The 20,569-nt window shown below is 40.3% G+C and overlaps 1 protein-coding gene across 1 annotated transcript; it reads left to right on the top strand.

Moving 5' to 3' along the window:
• Window positions 1–307: 307 nt before the first annotated feature.
• On the top strand, window positions 308–19,975 carry lhpp (phospholysine phosphohistidine inorganic pyrophosphate phosphatase). Its single transcript, XM_026352040.1, has 7 exons — window positions 308–670; window positions 828–1,015; window positions 1,102–1,255; window positions 1,333–1,396; window positions 1,496–1,588; window positions 3,353–3,444; window positions 19,276–19,975. The coding sequence occupies exons 1-7, from the start codon at window positions 540–542 to the stop codon at window positions 19,370–19,372; spliced, it is 819 nt and encodes a 272-aa protein (XP_026207825.1). The 5' UTR covers window positions 308–539; the 3' UTR covers window positions 19,373–19,975.
• Window positions 19,976–20,569: the final 594 nt, after the last annotated feature.

A 20,569-nucleotide genomic window follows, 5' to 3' on the forward strand; every position in this document is an offset into this window, starting at 1 on the left:
TTGTGAGAAAATGTGAAACAATACCACAGCGTAGGGAGGTGAAACGGAGTTGAAAGCTTCAGAATAAACGCCACTGATGCGCACCGAGTCCGGGACTTGTCGCCGCTGGTTCCGCCGACTACTGTACGTCTGAGCGCCCGCGGCGGTGCGCGCACCGAGGCGGTGCGCTGCGTGACTGCCTGCGTCAGAGGACACGCCTCCATGTTGCAACTTCTTCGATTATTGCGGGGCTGGAAAGTCACAAAAGCATCCCGCAGTTATCCATCACCGAGGGGGTCAGGAATCAGCGCTGTAATCATTAACAGGGGGACAGCTACACGCAGTAAACATGCAGTGGTGGAGGAAGATTTGGCATTTTTAATCTGGGGAAAATGTGTGATTTATCCATTTTGAGTGCAACACAGCACTAAAAGCGTCACTTTGGTTATAAATAAGTATGCATAAGTGAGGGATTTAAGTTTAAACGTGCCTGTACAGTGTGCGTCCACTATGGCATGTGCTTACATTACGCGCATGCGCTTTGACGCCGTGACTCGGTCATGGCTGCCGTGGGCTGGCCGGGCTGTGCGAAGAGTTTGAAGGGTGTCCTGTTGGACATGTGTGGCGTCTTATATGACAGCGGAGAGGGCGACGGAGTGGCCATAGCAGGTTCCGTTGAAGCAGTGAAAAGGTAAGTAAATGATTAAAGCTGTTTGAGATTTCAGCGAGTTGCGCCTATGGAGCAAAGTGCACTCGGGTTTATTTATTGGGTTTGGTTTTTGCTTGCACTTAAATGTCCTGATGGGTTTGTGTGCATGTGAATGTTAACAGTGTGACCCTTTCTAAAGGCTCAAGGCATCAGACCTGCAGCTGCGGTTCTGCACCAACGAAACTCAGGCGACCAGGGAGGCGTTCGTGGCCAAGCTGCGCAGGCTGGGCTTTGACATCTCGGTGTCTGAGGTTTTCTCTCCTGCTCCTGCAGCCATAGCTATCCTCAAGGAGAGGGGTTTACGGCCCCACCTGCTGGTCTATGATGGTACTGCTTTATTTTTATTATTATTATTTTTTTTTTACATTTTCAAGCTTAAATTTGTTTTTGTAAATGTGTCCATTTTTACGCAGGACTTCTCCCTGAGTTTGACAGTGTTGACAAGACCAATGCAAACTGCGTGGTCATAGGAGATGCAGCTGAAAAGTTTTCTTACCAGAACCTAAATGAGGCATTCAGGGTCCTTATTGGACTAGAGAATCCAGTTCTGTTCTCTCTGGGCCAAGGGTAATCTATTCTGTGTTACTTATTAAAAGTATGAAGTAAAGAACTAGACTAAATATTTGATGTTTTGCCCTCTGTAGGAGGTACTACAAGGAGACGGATGGTTTGAAACTAGATGTCGGAGTTTACATGAAGGCTCTGGAGGTACAATAGATGCATGACATGAACTTATACATTTATAATATGTATAACAGCAGTTCTCATCAACTACCAAATAACCTAAACGTTGTCTTTTTTCTCCAGTATGCATGTGATTTAAAGGCTGAGGTCATTGGAAAACCTTCCCCGATGTTCTTCCAGAGTGTTCTCTCTGACATGGGACTTCAGCCACATGAGGTATGCAGCAATAGGTGATCTATCACCCAGATTTCAAGCGAGTAAAACAAAAAAAAGTTTTAAACCATGACACTAAAAGCTGTTAGTGTTTTTACCCAGGTGAGTCCTGTGAAATTGTTTTTTTTAAACCAAGATGACCAAGGAAAAATCACAGTGGAAATACTTATCCTCACATAACATTAGGGTCGTCTGACACATATTCAGTGTTGTTCTCTGTGTATATTATGTAACTAGGTTAAATACTATCAAATAAAAGCTGAAATTCAGAACCTTTGTTTCATATTCGTCTTTTGATCATAAGCCCACGTCTTCTGTGTAGTGTACAACAAACACAGATGAATTCACCTTGTCATTCTAGTACTATTCAAGGGAACTCTAATGTATACATACAACACTCATTTAGTTTTCATTGTTGTCCTGTATTTACTTTAAATAGTTTTCAGTTGTCATAGCCGTTACTATGTACGTGCTGTTTTCGCAACCATACCCATTCATATGAATGTGTTTTTCCTCACATTAGTTGTGCAGAAACTATAGTACTTTTACACACTGGTTGTACATTAAAGAATTAGATGAACACGTCCACATGTCACAGAGCTAAGATGCTGCCTGTTGTTTTTTCTGCAACAGGTCTCTAAACATGAGTTGAATGTATTCCCTTGGTATCTGCTCATGTCAGTGTATTCCCAAGTTTGCACCCTTCCGTTAGCATTTCTAAACTTGTCTATTTTTTGGACCTGACAGTCGCCCCTCTCCAAAGCCCTCTGTTATAGGCCACCCAGGCCTTCATGCACAAGTCGTGGTGCAGTAGTTTTTTTTTTGTTTTGTTTTGTTTTCCAAAAGTGGAAATTTCTAACTCATTGAGTTACTCGCTTACTTATCAAAATGAAACTGCGCCCATTCTGCACAACTGTATCCTTTCTTTGTTAAACTCAATAATACAGCACTTCTCAGATCCGAAGACTGATTCCTATTACAGAACAACCTGCAGGAATCCTGTTAGAGGATTCAATGTGACACACTCAAATGAGATTTCACTCCCCTGTGCTTGAGAATCTCTTTATAGAATTTCAGGCTTTCTCACTAAACCTAATGTGATATTGTGGATCATTTTCTTCTCTGGTGCCACTTCTTAGTCATTACAGTTTTATTGAAAAAAGTGCACTTTTTAATACTGACAGGCATTGGAGGCTTCTGTAGCAACAAAAACCCAGTCAGCTGAGAGGATAGGTGAGCAGTCTTACAAGGAAACACGAGAAGGAGGCACGGTGGACTGAAATTGATCTGGCAAGTGTTGATTATCTTTAGGCAGCAGGAAGCAGGAACAACAGGATGAAATCAGCTCGGACATGTATGTTCAATAAAGGCAGATAGTATATCAGAATGAAACGATGCAGCTGCATCATATACAGGTGTCGCCAACTGATAAAATAGGTCTACAAGTGTTACCAGTAGAAACGTCCATTGATTCTATTGAGTCTGGTCACAAGTACTAGATATAGAGTGAACGTTCAATCCTAATTTTGACCTTTTCCCTAATGTTGATAATGTTACAGCCTCACCAATCAGATCAATTTAGTTTAACAGTTTTATGTCCCCCGTGTCACGTAACTTCTGTAAACACATTTGCAAGTGCTAACAGTACCAATTAAATTATAAGAGTAGAGAAATCCTGTAGTTTTTTTGCCTCTATCCTGCATCTGCAAAGTCTGTAAACCAAATTCTTCTTCTTTTTTTTTTTTTTTTTATTCCTCCAACTTGCAGGCGCTGATGATCGGAGACGACCTGGTGAATGACGTAGGTGGTGCTCAAAGCTGTGGAATGAAAGGTGTGCAAGTGAGGACTGGTAAATACAGGTCAGTGGTTATATCTTTTATCTACTAACATGAGAAAATGTATTTTGTTTATTTTATATTCCCACATTTTACTCACTTGATCCTTATATAAAGTCAGGAAGAAAACAAGCAGCCAGTAGAGGGCAGCATTACACCAGGATTGTGAATTAAAGTTTCTACATTACACACATGCTTCCTGTGGCCCAACTACTTCATTCTTCATTCTTCAGCCTTCCAGATTTGTTTATTTGATTGAGAATCCACTAAAAATAGCTTTATTCTCTCCACATGTTCGAATGCTTGTTACCCACAAGGTTGTAGTCTCTGAATGATTTATGGTTGCAGATCTGGAGATTACTAGGGTGCCTGTCTTACGGTGTAATTACAGAAACATATGGTTGATTATTTTAGAAAATATATGTAGTACTTATGGCTTAAAGAAAAGACAAAAGTGAACACTTCTGGAAGTACCCATTAAAGAGCATATGTATTGTACATTATAATGTATCTTCAAAGTCTAATTGAAGCTGGTGTTTTTAATGGTTTTCTGTATATAATGCTAGCTAGCTAAGCCCTAGTTTTTATATGTGTGCTTAAGAAATATTTATAGAAATAGATCAATCCTAAATATATTCCGTTTTACACACACTGTGCTGGTCTTGGAAACCAAACACAGCACCAACTCCTGGAAAGCAGGGACGTTTATTTAGATCCTTAAGTAAAAGCAACAAGACAAAACCCCCGATTTAAGCACATTGAAGTGACTTGCCTCCGATTTCCCCTTTCAGAATAAATGATTCATAAAAACTTATGCAACTGCACAGCACTTTAAGGATTTTTTGCAGTGGTGTGGATTCAACATGCTGCAAACATAGTATTAAATACTATATTATCTGATATTTTTTAGTTGTTAGTCTTTGTGTTGCATGTAAAAACTAACTGTTAAGTGCAGCTGTCAAACACTATAGTAAAATAAAAGCAAAAGTGGGGTAAAAGTAAATAATAAAGTGGAAATGATCAACTGAAGTACTGTCTGTGAAGACTCTCAGTAATCCAGGTGATGTCGGCTGGAAGTTGAGCGATGCCAACTTTTTTGTTAGCTCGTAACATTTCACTACTCATACAAGTAGCTTCTTCAGGCTGAGGGTAGTCGGTTAGAGACCTCAAATTTATCCTCCAGGGTGATTTCACTTCTCACCAGACCTAAATTGGCTCATTAGGTGGACAGTGAGAGTGGAGGTGTGAGTAGAGGTTATAACACATGTAACTCTCACAACCCTCCACACCTCCAATAAAGTGGGTCGTTGACTGTGGCCTTTCTGGTGGATGTGTGAAGTGCTCTTCATTTTCCTGAAAATGGATGAAAGGGCAGCATGATAAATTGGAGACAGATTAGGTTGGAGGGCTTCACCTCTGTCGAGGATGTGGTATTTCACTTAAACATAAAGTACTTGTCAAATTATCCCTCAGGAAGGAGAATAAGAGAAGTTAAGATAAAGCTAAATAAATGCACTTTGTTACCACACACTCTTGCTGTAGAGGACATTAACTATAAACCACAGATTAGTCTGTGGAGTATCATGCTGGATGACCTGCTCCACTGCTGTGCCCTAGCATGCAGCTCTCGGTCATGTGACCACAGAACGCTGAGTAATCTGCTTGAGCATCAGTCAGCTTTAATCCAGCGCTAACAGCACAGTCGCTCACTGTAAAACCTGTATCTGTTTTTCTAGTGTGTCACTGTGCGTTTCCACTTTGCCGTGTTTTGGTGGACGTTACTGGCGTGTACGTGCATGCATGTGTACATATCTGTGCTATGGGAGGCATGTTCAGAAGCTCTAGTATGCAGTGATGCAGTCTGCACATACGAGTTCAGTTCACCTTCAGTGTGCTGCCACTCTGAACAGCGTCTGAGTTAACTAAACTCAAGATAAAGCAGATTAAACGACACCATTGCTTTTGTTTTATTTTGAAGAGGGAGCGACTGGTGTCTGTGTCTGCAGAGAAACATGTGGAATTATTTTTGCATTGGTCTAGATTTATGGACTAAAAGCGCTTAAGTGTTGTTATGTATTTACAATGTAGGACATGGGTTAGTATTAGTGTTAAAATGACTTGTTTATCAAGCTCCAGAATGCTATTACTGCTATAATTACTGCCATTTCTTTTTGTCTGTCACTTATGCTGCTCTGCATTAAAAATGTTATGGCCGCACATGATTACACATCTGAAGCAAAACTATTCTCTTTTATGTGGGATGTTAGCTGTACAAGCTGCTGTGTTTTTAATATATTGCTGTATTATTGTTTGTGTGTGAGCTTTAACAGGGGAGTTTGTCCTGAAACATAGCCAATCACAGGAAATACAATTTAAAAATTATTCATTCATTTATCTCCTGAACGTAAACACCTCATAATAGATTATCCTTCAGTAGATCGATTAGATTATATACACTCTCTTTGAACAAGAAAAGAAACAATGTCATCAACGGAGTTTCTGTGGGACTGTGAGTGAGTGAGAGACATGAGATTTAACACCGTTTGGCTGAACAGGCTCGGTGAACCCAGGCTTGCTGGGAGCACTTATAAACTCTCAGTCAGATCTGTGAAAACACAGCTGTCTCCAAGTCAACCAGATGCTGCACAGGCCTCCAGTTCCCATCAGGCTTGGAGAAAGTACCGCTTCAAATACCTCAGGCCCAGTGACAAGACAGGAAGGGAAAAAGGAGCAAATCACAGACAAATCTAATGATATCAACTTACTTGATATACGTGTAAAGATATTACGCTTTGAATAGATTTAAAAATATTTAGTTTTCCAGAAACTACTTTTGGCATTTGGAATTACTAAATGGCACTACCTTAAAAATAGTAGAATAATATTATTTTATATTATGAAATGTAGTATTTCATCAAGATACTGTAGCTAAGAATTAAATGGATAGGGTTTACCAAATAATACAGCTTTCTTTATAAATAAGGGTAAGCCATAGCAGAGTAAAATATGAACATCTTAACACTAATCTAGCAGCCTTATTCTGGACTAACTAAAGTCTGTTGTGGTTTGTTTTATTTACTGCAGACCAGATAACTGAACAGTACTCCAAATGACATAACACGAATGCTCTGATAACATCTTGCCACAGCTATACGTTTGTCCATTTTCTTAATATCACTGTCAACATAGTGAAACCATGATAATGTATTTTACCATACACAATTCTATCCATTACACCACTTAAAACTGAGAGCAGGCTAATAGGTCTGGTATCTGCATTCTTAAAGCTGACACTTTCATGGATATCACTTTAATTTCACTCTGATGGAAATATGTCACATGCAAGATATTTACATAGGAAGGGAACTTAACAGCTATTTTAAGCAGTCTGCCAGCTACGTATACTGTCTGAACCAGGAGAAATGTCATCTGGAAGTCAATTTAATAAAAATTCAATCCCTTTAAAATGAACTGTATGAAATCATTGCAATGAGAGAAAGTAAAGAAGTGGGATTCCACCCCAACGTATATAGTTTCTTAGCTTACAGTACCTTGTTCACTCTAGTAGACAGTCAGAATTATTTGCATACCTTTCTGACATCAAAGTTTTAAGTTTACTATCTAACCCTGTGCACGATCCTTTTAAACAGCTCATCTTCTCAAGGGAGTATGTTGATCTGCAAAACAGTAGCAGTAAATAAATAAATGTGCTTAAAAATTATTTCCAGGTCAGGATCAAGGGTCATACAGTGGCAAGAAAAAGTATGTGAATCTTCTGGAATTTCATAGTTTTCTGCATTAATTTGTAATAAATAAAATGTAATCTTATTTTTATTTAAGTCAAGATTATTAACAAATACGGTGCTTAAAATAATAACACTAAAGAAATTCTAAATTGTTATGTTTTTATAGAACAACCAGAAAAACCTTATAGTGATCGTGGAAAAAGTATGTGAACCCTTCAACTTAATTAGTTGTCAGGGTTGCTTCTTTACCTCATTAATGTTTGTTGTGCTCTTGGGGTCATTTTGACTGTAGCCACAGTCCCAAAGTGTCTCCATCTGTACATTGTTTGCCTAACTGTAGGCTGGTGTAGACGGGTGGTTCCTTTTTTCTAGTTAAACCTACAAGATTATGATCAATTTGAAATAGAGAGACTAGTTGAGCATTGCTCGGGGACATTTGCATATACAGTAAATGATCAATACATGATGAGGACGTGTGGCCTGGAGCATTGATCGTGACTGTGGTGGTATCAACTTCTGCCGAACTACATACAGAGGATATTGAAGTATTTTTTCACCAAAGGAAAAATAGTAGATAACCAATTAATATTAAAACCACCTAATAAAAGTAACACACTGAAACTTTTTCCAACATTTCACCAATTCTGTCAAGATACATTATATGGGCAAGTCAAGAGCATTGTACTCCCACTGTACCTACAAATAATGACTATTATTTGTAGGTACAGTGGGAGGTACAGGTCCCCGGGGAGCCAGAGGACCCTTTGCGCTTTAATGTAGAACAACTTTGCAAAGAGGGGTCTGCCCTTAGACTGGGAGTATAGCGATCTCACTGCTGATGTTAATCAGCTGCTTAGGAACAATCTGTCAGCATTACATAATATTAGGTTTGGCTGTGGTTCAGGAGGCAGAGCGAAGGTAGTCTGATCCCTGGTTCCTCCTGTCCATATGCCGAACTGTCCTTGGGCAACACAGTGAGCCCCGGTGGGTCAGGCCAACTAGTAGTGATAAGGTGCAGAATCGCTATATAAGTGCAGACTATTTACCATTTACATCATCACAGTTGTGGATATCAAATTTCACTTCTCCTGAACTGGGTTTCCTTAAAACTTCATACAAACAGGTTCACATCATACAGTTCCTTCATGCATTACCAGTGTATTTGCTAGTCCTAGTCAGCATTATTAGTTTCTGAACCTCTTTGACTTGCCATGCTGGCTGTTTCTCTGTGCATCTGTGATAATTAAAGGCAGTGAATTTTAGCCTTTTTGAGTTAAACACACACCCTTGGTGTTGACATTTGTAATTCTGCAGAGGGGAAAACAGAGCAACGATGTGCTAGATGCCAAAACATTATTGATAGGTGTTTGAGTTGAGTTGAATGAGGGCCAGTGAGTTAGAGGAAACCCTTACTAGAGTCGTGAACAGCAAACATTTTCACACAGCAGCAACCAACCTCAAAATGGTTTACATTGAAAGCCTCTCCCTGCAGTCAACGCTTCACTGCTAATGTGAGTGTTGAGAAACTGTTTTCCAAGCAGGCTGAGACAGATTAGACCCCTCCAGAGAGAAACAGTCCCTGATGATTCAAAGCATTAACCAGTTTTCCTGGTTCATGGCCTTTCTGTCTGCAGCCGTCACTGAGGGACGCAACAGGAAGTGAGCATTGCAGGAGGGGTCAGTAGTCATGTGATTATTCTGTAGATTTGTTTTCCTTCAGTGTCACTTCTATGCCAAGCTCACTATCTATTTAGAAAAACAAGCATGCGGATGATGGCATGTTTGTGAGAGAACAAATCAGAATGCTAACTTATTTACTTATTACTTGTTTTTTTTTTAATACATTTGTATACTTGTTTTATTTTATTACATATTTGTAGCTGAATTGTATATTGATAAAGCTTTGCAGCCCTTTTGCTACTAGTTGGTGCTCGTGATCATTTTGCTAGGGACACATCTTTCTTCTCAATATTTTAATAACTAATGTACAACTAGGAGGGTAGCAGGATTTTTAATTCTCACTCTGGTGCAATTAAATATGGTTAAATGACTTAACATAATGTGGCTTTTGCACCTCAGCATGGTAGTATTACAGCATTTGTCTCGAAACTGAGATGAATGAAGGCTGACAGAAGCCTGAAGAGGACTGAAAGAACAAGCTGAGGTTTCTCAAAATGGCCACTATACACAGAGGAAGGCATTTTGTGTGAAGTATAAGCATTTATTTTCCTTCAACTTTATAATGCTTTATAATGTGCAGCAGAAAATTAGAATACAGCCACACACACAGCATTTTGTGCCATAGTGGCACCACTATGGCAAAACATTTCTACTTTCTTTTTTACTTTGACTACTGCATAATGTGCAGTAAACTAAGTGGTTAACACGAACCTTATCAATGAGGCTGTTATACTCATGCAAAAATGTACACATATCCACACATGCCATATTGTGCCCTGAACAACATCAGCTAGAACACATAGTTCTCACCAGATGGCCGGTATGCAAATTCTCATAGCTATCATTGTAACTGCTACTCCTGTAATCAGAGTAATCAGAAACAACAGGTCAAAGGCGGATCTAGAACGAGCGTGAAAAGGATGTGGCTTGATGCCATAGTGAATTCCTGTTAGATTTTACTGTAGACATCAAAAGGTTTTTTTTGGATGGCATAGTTCATTTCTGAGAGAGAGGGCACTGAGAGACAATCTTTCAGGTTGTCACTGGATGTGAGCTCACTGGGCGATTGGCATATAGCCTGTGATGTCTGGGGATATCCAGCAAAGATTTCCACTGCTCACTGTTAGGAGGTCATGCAAATAAAGCCATTATCAATGCAGTGAATAGAAAGACTGCCTGTTAGAAAAGCAAATGGCCCAGTAACTGTCAAACTGATTTTAAGAGTGAGCTGTAGCGCCCACCTTTTTTTTTTTTTTTGGTGGAAATCCTAATAACTAATAAGCACAGAATAACAATATTTTTATGTTTTAAATTAATGTTGCTATTTAAGTGGCTACAGCATCTAACATTTAAATCATTAGCCTGGGTTTTAATGTCATTTCAGCAAGATTTATTATAGATTGTTGCTTCTCTTCTACTGTGCAAAAATAAAAACTGCATATTCCCTTAATATGCTTTGCTCCATTATGGGATCTCACTGGTGATATCTTTTAGATATTCTGTCTGTAAATCTTTGAACACATGCTCACAATGTATTGATGCATAGCTGATTTCAGTTATATGGTTTTTATCTTCAGTTGCAGTTTCTATTGTTTGCATTAACAGTATTTACACCATGTCATGTATTGTTTTATGTATATTTGAGGCTTATGCAAAAAGGAGTTAACAGCTCTCCACCCTGAATAAATACATAAAAACAGATTGAATGACTGACTCAATGAAAGGCTTAATGGAAAAGTGTGAACATTTCACTACATTGTGTGTGTCTACAGAAAGGTGATGCTCTTTCACTCTGACATAAATAACCTATCAGATCTCTGTTGTTGTGCACCCAGACAGACATTAGACTGAACACAGCACAGCAGTGTTAGGTTCATCGATAGGCTTTGTCCTTTGCAGATCTGTGACACTGAACCTTGACAGTTTAGCCGTATACTATGTGCGTGGCTATAGTTGCAGTTTAATCTCCTTTATAAGGTGAACGCTGCCCCTGGGATGGCTCACTGTGGTACATACTGTATTTCAGCCTAGCTTGTCTTTCAGTCATTCACTGGTGTCCTATAGCTGAAATGGTGACAGTAATGTACATGGTTTAAGGATTGTGCCTGTCACACAGGGAGTGGTAATCTCAAACATATGTGACTTACAGTCTTTTAAGTCCTTACTTGATTGTCATCTAGACAATTAGAAAATCTCTTTCACTTTTGGACACACTTAGTGTAGAACAGGATGTGCCAGAGCAGGTTCTGCTTGAGTTGCAGTTTCTCTGCACTTCTGTCTTGACCTTTATAACATGTTTTCCTCTGCAGACAAGAGCGCCAGCATATTGTAGTGTCGCATACAACAGTCTCACGCTCTGTCCTGTTAACCACTCTTAGCAAACTAGTTTTCTCTGTATGGGAAGGATTGTTTTCTCATTTCGCTCCTCTTCACAAACTTAAATACTTGTCAACTTGACAGCTACACGTATCCAGTCAATCATATTATGTGCACAATATAGCCTTTGATCTGCGGCAGTATCTGAAGGAACCCTCTTTTGGGTGCGGGTCCCCCCCGATCATGAGAGGAGCTGGGATCAAGAGCATTGTGACCTACTGGCATTTGTTTTTTCTGTGGCAAACGCACAGATTGAGTGAACAGTGTTTGGTTAGTTGGTATTCCCAAGGTGGGCCCAGAGCAACCGAGACAAAATACTAACAGTCTGCTACAGTAGTATTGGAATAGCAAGGTCAATTCATTTGTTTTTGCTATACACTGTTATTACATTCAAAGAAATTTCATATTGTAAGTGAGCAAAAGTATTGGCATGTGACTGATAGGTGCCTTGTGCTGTGTCCTGTGAGATTGACTGAATGGCTACTTTTGGTTTTAAACTTTAAACTTTTGGTTTTACTTTTAAAGTAAAAGCAAATGTTATAAAGGCTAAATCAATGTGAAAACAGAAAGCTGTCTGCGGGAGAAAAACAAGCCATCTAAGCCTGAGAAATGAGGGGAAAAACAATTAAAGGCATTGCACTGACCTTGGACAAAGCCAATACAACTATTTGGAATGTCTTGAAAAAGAAAGAAACCGCTAGTATGCCGAGCATCTTACACAGAGCAAGTCAGCCAAGGAAAACAGCAGCTGATGACAGAAGCGGTGTGGGAGCTGTGGACAAAAAAACCCAAAACAACAGCCAGTGACATCACCAACAACCTCAACAGAGCAGGGGTAAAGATAACACAATCCACCGCTTAAAGAAGACATCATGAGCAAAAATGTAGAGCTCATACCACAAGATGCAAACCCCTCATCGACAGTAAGAATCAGCGGCTTGGAATCTGTGTGAAGTACACACAGATGAGCAACAGAATGTCTGGAACACGTTTGACAGACTGAGTTTAAGATTAACATCTACCAAAGTGAATGGAAAGGCCAAAGTGTGGAGGAAGAAAGAATCCAAACCATCCGAGCTCATCCATGAAGCGTGGTAGAGGTTGTATCACAGCTTGATATTGCTTGACTGCTTCTGGAACAGGCTCCACACTCTTTATTGATGCAATAACTCGTGATGGTTACAGCAGTTTGCTAATGCACAGAGAAATATATTGAAACCAATTTAGAGGACGTTCATCAGGAAGCAAAACAACGATCTAACATTTGGGAAATGTGGAAAGTTTTTGATTGTGCATCAGACCTTAAATCAACTAAACATGGGTTCTCCTGCTGAAAAGCACATAGAAGAGAGAAACTCTCCAACATACACAGTGCATATGAGGGATCAGCAGCCATATATGAAGTTTTATTTACTTCACCTATCAGTTCCAGTACATGGCACCAATAATACAAAAGGTTCTATGTTATGTTGTATATAGTATCTGTACTTAACTGTGTAAATACCATAGAAAGCTGGCATTCTGAACTTCAGTCTCATATTTATCTTGATTTTAGTGCAACTGTACGCAGCCTTGCCATTCCAACATTTATGGAAAGAACTGCATTTACATGATCATTAGCTTATATGAATCCATGATTTAGGCAAAATGGCTGAGAAAATACACAGCATAGTGTCTGACAAGCCTCTTATAGCCCTTTCAACTCCTATGTCAGTCAGCAAAGGGCCTTTGGCAGTAGATTTGCATGGTAAAATAGGGAACTACGTGTTTCATATGGTTTCTATTTCCACTGCTGGATTTCCCTACTTTTTAACGGATAACACATGAAAGCTTCACTAGGTTTTGCTGGTTGGATCTCTTTCCTGGCTGCATGATCCCATACTTGTCCAGGGGAGGGTGGGTGTTCAGTTCAATTCAATTCAGTTTATTTATATAGCACCAAATCGCAACTAAAGTCATCTCATAGCACTTTAAGACCTTACAGAATATACCAATGCAGCGATAAATATTATAGAACAGCCCCACTGGAGTAAGTGAGATTCAGTTTCAACACGTTCTGCAGTGCCCTAGGATTGCAGCAATTAATATTTTTATAGACTGATAAACCTTTTACCATCTAATAAACCATTATGTAATATATTTCTTAAATTGTCTTTACCATAAACCCAAAGACTGTATGACATCACACTTAATTTACTGTACTACAGTTCCATAAAATACCACTAATTAACTTAATCTCATCTGTGTTTTCATTCCATTCTCATGGATTTCAATGAGCAGCTTTGTGGGGAATGTAAACACAGTCCATTCTGGGAATTGATTTCCTCATCCAGCCAGCCATGTGCCAGCCAATGCTTTGTCATTTTCCCTTATAATGGAGTTTCCCCAGTAGAATACACTGTTAACTTGTGCCCTGTCCTGTCCGTGTCACAGATGGGTCATGTTAAGTCACCATCATCAGAAGTTACTTAAAGTCACCTTCATCATTCAAGCTCTGTTTTGAACCTCCTTTTTGGATCAGATAGACATGAGATCAGAGCATAACAGGGCACCACAGATTGAGTACAGAGGCTGGATGGATGTGGCAGTAGCTGTAGAAAGAGGTTAAAGAGTCTGATGAGACTCCACTGGGTGCCAGTGCCTGGCCTGCCATCCCTCACCACCCCGGGGTGACGGTTTCCCCTGCCTGCGGGCTCCTCTAAAGCCTGCCGTGCGATATAAGTCAATGAGATATTAATAATTAACCTGAGCTTTTTTCAAAGTGAGACTAAACTCCCACAGTGAGACAAAGAAGCCGGCCAGGTCCCGGCCGACTCCCTCAATGGTAGTTTTTCCACCCACGGGAGAGGAAGAGAAAGAAAGAAAAGGGGTGTGAGAGGGAGAGAATTAGAAAGCTAAAACACACAGATGGCAGGCTGAAACATAGCCCTGCCTCTTAAATACATGAACACAGGGCTTTAGCTGTTTCAATGGGTATCCAATCCCTCTTGCAATTACCAGTAGACAGGCTGCTTGGCTGGAGGGACTTGGGCCCTTGCCTGGCTTCTTGTGGAGCCATTTTTTCTCCTGATGGTTTGTGTGTATGTGTGTGGCTGCACAAGTGTTTGCATTTTCTGTATCACAAACAGGTGACTCAGCAGTCCCTTACTGCTAACATAAACATTGTGAGATATATAGAGTGTGTACACCCAAACACACGCACACATGCAAACACTCAGCATATCATCAGTAACACAGCTAATAATAACATGCTGATGAACAGAATGTGGTTGATCTGGGTCACATGAAGCTCTGCATATTGAGCACAACCCGGACAGAGCAGCTGTGAGAGGGAGGTTACTTTAGTAAGAATTTAGTCAAATAAACAAGGATTGCCGTTATCAGGTGAAACAGATTGGAGCTATGTGATCACTTGAAATACTAACTTAGGATATTGCAAAAGTTTTATATTGACACAAACCCCTTAAAGAGCACTCACAAATAAAGTGAGCAACAAGATTTTTCAGTTCACCAACACATTGAGTTTGAAATGAAACACTCAGTATGTGAGCAAATTCAAGACTTTAAGTGGGTGAGTCAGTGCTTAATCCAGCATGAGACCGTCGCGTAGGGCTGTCGGGATCCATCTGATTAGAAGAAATAGTTGGGAACCGCTGAAGTTTTCAACCAATCAATGGCTGCTCGAAAGGCAGAACAAAAAAATCATACACTGTGCAGCAGGCATTTTAGGGAGATCTAGTTGCAGTTCTTTTAATGAGACAGAAAGTAAAGGCCTATGATTTATGCTCCATTAGATTAACCTCAGATGTGTTTGTGGTTGGGAAGGACAGAAAGTTTCCAGTGGGTGGTTTTGACAGTTCAGGAGTCTCTCTCTCTCGAAAAGGCCCAAAATTCAGAGTGTAATGATAGTTTGAACAGTTCAGTGTTAGTTTACTTACACTTTTGTGCATCATATTTCTAGTTCAGTTTCAAAATATCACAGAAAAACTTAAAGGAAATGGTAAATAATAATATTACTGCAGATTTTGAACTCTGTGGTCCCTTTCTACACACAAACATACTCGCAGGAGGACTTTCAGCCACAACATGGAAAACATCAAGTGGCTTCTAATGGTACAACCAGGGAATCCCCTTTTGTCCTGCTATGTTGGAAAGAACCTTTTGAACCGTCTGTGTAAAGCGTGAAAGCCATACCGCAGCTGTTTGCTGATCATGACTCAATATTACACAGCCTTTGTACAGTAAAGTGATAACGGTCGCTGCATTGCCACAAACTCAGGCGAAGACTTCCAGCATCTGTCGTTTCTGTTGCCATAGCATGCACCATAACATGGTGGTTTCCCCAGTTCAGTTAGGCTTTTTTCATAAGAGGCCGCAGCTGTATTATTATGAGGGTGTTAGCTGTTGCAGCTCCGTGAGTTTCAGGTAGATGAGAAAAGAAAGGAAAACTGAAGCTGAAGTGGATTTTTCTAAAACCAAGCTACAGTATTTTCACGTTTCTCTTCCACTCTTTCTGAGGATCCTGATACACCATCAATCTTGATCACGATTTTTTATTTACAACAGAGCCAGTGATCACATTCTCACCCTCAAGGCCAAGACTCCTGCCTCCTCCTCCTCGCCATGTCACTGAGCAACAGAAAACACATGCAGTTTCACACCTTCTCCCATGTTGGGTAGAGGAAGCTTTGTCTTTCTTAGTATCTAGTACTAAGTATCTAGTTTCTCATGTCACCTATAAGGCTTGACAGTGCATAAAGGCTATAGTTATTAAAAGGCAGTACTCTGGCTGGTCTCTTCACTAGCCTGGTATGAAAAACACATTCTATTCAGTGAACTGGGTTCAGTGTTTTTCCATCTCTCAGGACAGGCTGACTCTTTTCCTCTCACTGCTGCTCTTGTAAATGTCATTCTCCACTGTTAGGCCAGGTGACGACACACATTACAAAACAACTGAGGTTGTTATAGTTGCATTTATAATTTTACAGAGGAAATGAAAATGTGACACCTAAATTTAGTCATTGTATGAAGTTACATGTCTACTCCCCTGAAGAGTGTAGTGTTTCTCTACACCCTGCAGAAGATCAATGATGTTAATAATATGCATTTAAATTCTAATTATTCAACTGATTGGAAACAAAGTGTTTCCTAAAATGTGCTTCATCTGCACCGTGTCAAACGAATGGCATACAGAAAGTGGTGAAGAAGTTAAGAGAGCAGTGTACATCAAAATTGTGTGTGAAGTTTTGCTTCCTTCTGTGTCTGTTGAAATATTATGTGCCAATACCGTAAGCATTAACCGATACAATCAGACTTCATGCCATCTTGTTGTCAGCTACCTTGTCAATGCACAGGATATATCTGAGAAAAACAAAGAAGAACTTTGCCCTCATACTCTCATGTTAAACATCACTGCCTTCTCTTGTTTCTGTATCATACCCCATCTCTCTCTGCCTTTGATGCACAGCTGACTTTCACACAGCAATGCACTCATGAGTATGAGTCATTCGTATCTACTTTCATTCCGTGCAGGCCGGGGCTGTCCTTATAAAAATGTATCTTCATGTTTTATGGAGTATCGTATTATACAATTTCTATCCATATGACAACCTTAAGCCACTATAATCTTATATTGCCTGAGTAGCAAATACATGAAACCCACGTGCTTGCATCCAGCTTGCACAAATGTTTAATCCACTGTCATGTCATTGCTGTTGTAGAGGATTAGAAGTGCATGTATCTGTTTTTAAAATGCATGGAATAGTGATTCTTAACTATCTAACTAATTTTGAAGTACATTCTCAATAATAAATCAATCACATTTCTAGGTACCAAACCCACTGTTACCATTATTTCGGCTGATATATTCAACTTTTTTGAAATACAACCGATTCCCAGATGTTTTGGACATGAGATATCGTCATAATGTGTCCCCAGCAACAAGTGGTGAGCAAAGGTTGCAAAGTAAAAATGAAGAAGCAAAAGGCACACTGCATAGAAGTGGGTGTCAGTAATAATAATAATTCCATATTTTGCCAGCCACTATAAGTGTTGGGCGTTACAAGAAGAGATTGGCAGAGGGTCAACCAGCCAGGAAAAAAAAGGTGGAGCAACAAATTAATAAGCCTTGGCCCAACAATTAGACAGTTGGAAAGAAGCAAAGCAATATCTGGGTGTCAGAGATGGCAGCGTCTCGGTAGCAGAATGGCTAAGATGCATGCCACATAACTGCAGCATCCTGGATATAAGTCTGGCTCAGCACCTCTTGCTGTAAACATTAAACATGAACTAATTTACTTGCATGATTAATCAGTTGTAGATTATTTTAGGTCAGTGGTAGGAATCAGCTACTGTAATCGCTTTTCCATTATCCAAAGGCATCCAAAATTGTCAATGCTTTGTGCACTTGCACCTCAAAGCCTGTGATGCAGTTATTCACTCTTTCAACATTGTGGCAGCTGTGCTGAACTAAATTCTTGGCTGCTTCTCACCTCCTACCTCATAGCTGACCTCATCCCTGCATGAATGCTGTGCAGTGTCTATCAAGCTCAGCCTTTGTCTTCATGCGTATTGATATTACATTGACCTGAAGGACATGCAGCGAGCTGCAGATGACCTCACTGGTAACACTACCTGCATTGTGCTGAATTTTGCATGGTCACATTGACCTGGTTATTATTACATTATTCATGGCAATGGAGGGAAAACAGTAAAATGAATATGCATGCATGCATAACTAAAAAGGCAGAGAGCAGGGGAAATTTAGAGGAGCATCAGTTTAGTGAGACAGTCTGGTAGATGCTCTTGGCTGTGCTTTTTGAAACATAAGAGGCATGTGAGCAACCTGCTTGTGTGTTCGTGCCTGAACGTGCGTATGTGTGTGTTTGTGTGTGAACTCAATCAGTCCTCAGGCAGAAAAGGGTGTGGGAGAAACCCAGCACATGAGACATAACACCCCGACCATTAGCGGACTCAGCTCACATAACTTAATCACTGGCGGCTGAAAGACATGCATAAACACATGGCACCATTTCACCATATTCACTGTGACTTCAGCATTCAACACCTCTCCTCACGCACGGCCAGCGCGCTGGCCTCCTCTCTCTGTTGCTACACTTGGGTGACGTACAAATATTTGCCATGCTCCTCTGCGAGCTCTCAGGGGGCAGGATTAGTGGTGGTGTGTTCTGCACACGCAGGACCAGACAAAGCTGTCCCATCTGGAGCTCCAGCCCAAGCCTGGTAAACAGAGGCAGCACACAGAGCTTGGTCAAGGCAGCCAAGACAGGGGGGGGGGGGGATCTATAGGCACCACTTCTAATGAGCAGGGGTTCTGGGCAGTCTTGTAGATGAATGAAGGACCATTACCATGTTTTTATGTGAAGGGGAGGAAAAGGGTGCTGCATGCAGGCCTGGACCTGGTGCAGTGCCAATTGGTTGACAATTTCTGTAGCAGCTGATTAAACAACCATATATCTGGGTCAAACAATTTCAACCTGATGTTTTTTGGAACGTGTTTATCTGTTATTTTTATTTAAGGACAATATTCACATGTTGTAACATGCCCACTTTACTAGTGCAGCTAAAGATGTTTGTTTATATGTCTGGTTAGATGTGCACGTGTATGGCAGGTTTGCTCCCTCATTCATCAGCTGTGCTTAGCATGTTAGCATGCATTTAGTCCAACATTTGCTAATTAGACTAATATGTATCATCAAATTATTCTCTTGCTTTTATTTATAGAATTGGGTATTTTTGGAATTAGCAGTCCTCAGTTGCCTCGAGGTGTATTTTAAATAATCTGGAACACTGCGTGACAGCCGGTGATGGAGACAGAAAACATGCACTACCGTGCAGGGGCACACACACATTTAAGTGTGGAGACAGCAACATAACAAAAGTTAAATTTAATTTTTTGGATTAGTATGGTGCTGTTGATCCTGGGAAGATAAAGACTTTCAATGACCAAAATGTTTAAAGCTTAACAAAACAGCCTGTAGATTCTTTGAATCTTCTCAGACCATCTTTCATGGTTGTTTGTAACCTCCCTCAGGCTCAGTGATGAGAAGCACCCAACTGTGACAGCTGACGGCACTGTGGACAACCTGGCCCAGGCTGTGGACATGATCCTCAATCAGAGAGGGCAGTGAGTACAACGCAGTGGACATTGGAAACTCTCTGCTTACCCTTACCCCAAGTTGTATTGTCATATAGTAACAAGCATTGTTTCTAATGGGAAAGTACATTAAAGTATAACACTGCCCCATTTATACTGTATATCCTCCAACTGTCACAGCTCATTGTTGCTGTGAAAAATGGGAAACATCCAACCACCTTATGCTCCACTTACTGTAGTGCAAAAGAAACTCGAATGTAGTTTGCAGAATGATTACTGAAGTCTGCAAGAGGAGGTCTTTAGACACTTAAGAACTGCGCTGTGCATTTGTCAGTGCATGATTGGCATAGATAAGATACCTCAACGTGACATGAATGTGCCTGTAAGCAGCTGCTAACTGACAGTTAGAAGGGAAAAAAATACTGCTCAGACTTACACATTCAGATTCTTTGAGCAGCTACTGTAAATTGGGTTTTATAATCCAATATCAGATCAAATATTATATGTATGACATACACTAATACACTAATAATGTCAGAAGTCTACGTAACATGCACAACCTCAGTAAAGCAGCAGGGAACAATCAGTCATGGAAGTATGTGGTGTTGATTATTGTAAATAAAGTTCTTTAACTTTACCAATCTGTGAGCTGCTTATACATTCACTTTCTGAATTTGCTGATTTATCTGAGCTCCTGTCAATTGATATATATTTATTTAAAGCTGAAGGTCTCAAAGCACTGGGGAAAACGTATCCCTCACGCCGGTTTAAACTTCAATTTATACTGGAGCAGCTTTTGCTTTGTAAAAACAAATCACTGGAAATGGGAAGTGAACTGGTCTGAGGGAGGATAAATGCAGAACTCGGCTGCATGTGATGAATTACACTGGTGCTTGAGCTCACGTTTCTCCTTGTGTAAACAAACACGAAGTGAGCTCTCCGTCATCAGAGTAAAGAATCACTAATCTACAACTGTTTCTCTTTATTTACTTGACTGTAATCCGCCTCTGCTGGGGATTGTTCAGTCATAGTTAAGTTGTTCATTCCCACTCGTCAGATTTATACAAAAGAGGGGGGAAAAAAATTGGTTATTGGTTATTTCTGTGTGCCGGCTTGATCATTGAGGCCTCTGGAAGTGGGGCGTAAAACAAATGATTCTCCATCACTACCCCCAAGGTTTCAGTGTACCACATAGATTCAGCAAGAACAAAAGCCTATTGCCAAGTGATTC

Source organism: Anabas testudineus, chromosome 19, assembly GCF_900324465.2.
Source record: "Anabas testudineus chromosome 19, fAnaTes1.2, whole genome shotgun sequence".
In the NCBI taxonomy this organism is placed as follows: Eukaryota; Metazoa; Chordata; class Actinopteri; order Anabantiformes; family Anabantidae; genus Anabas; species Anabas testudineus.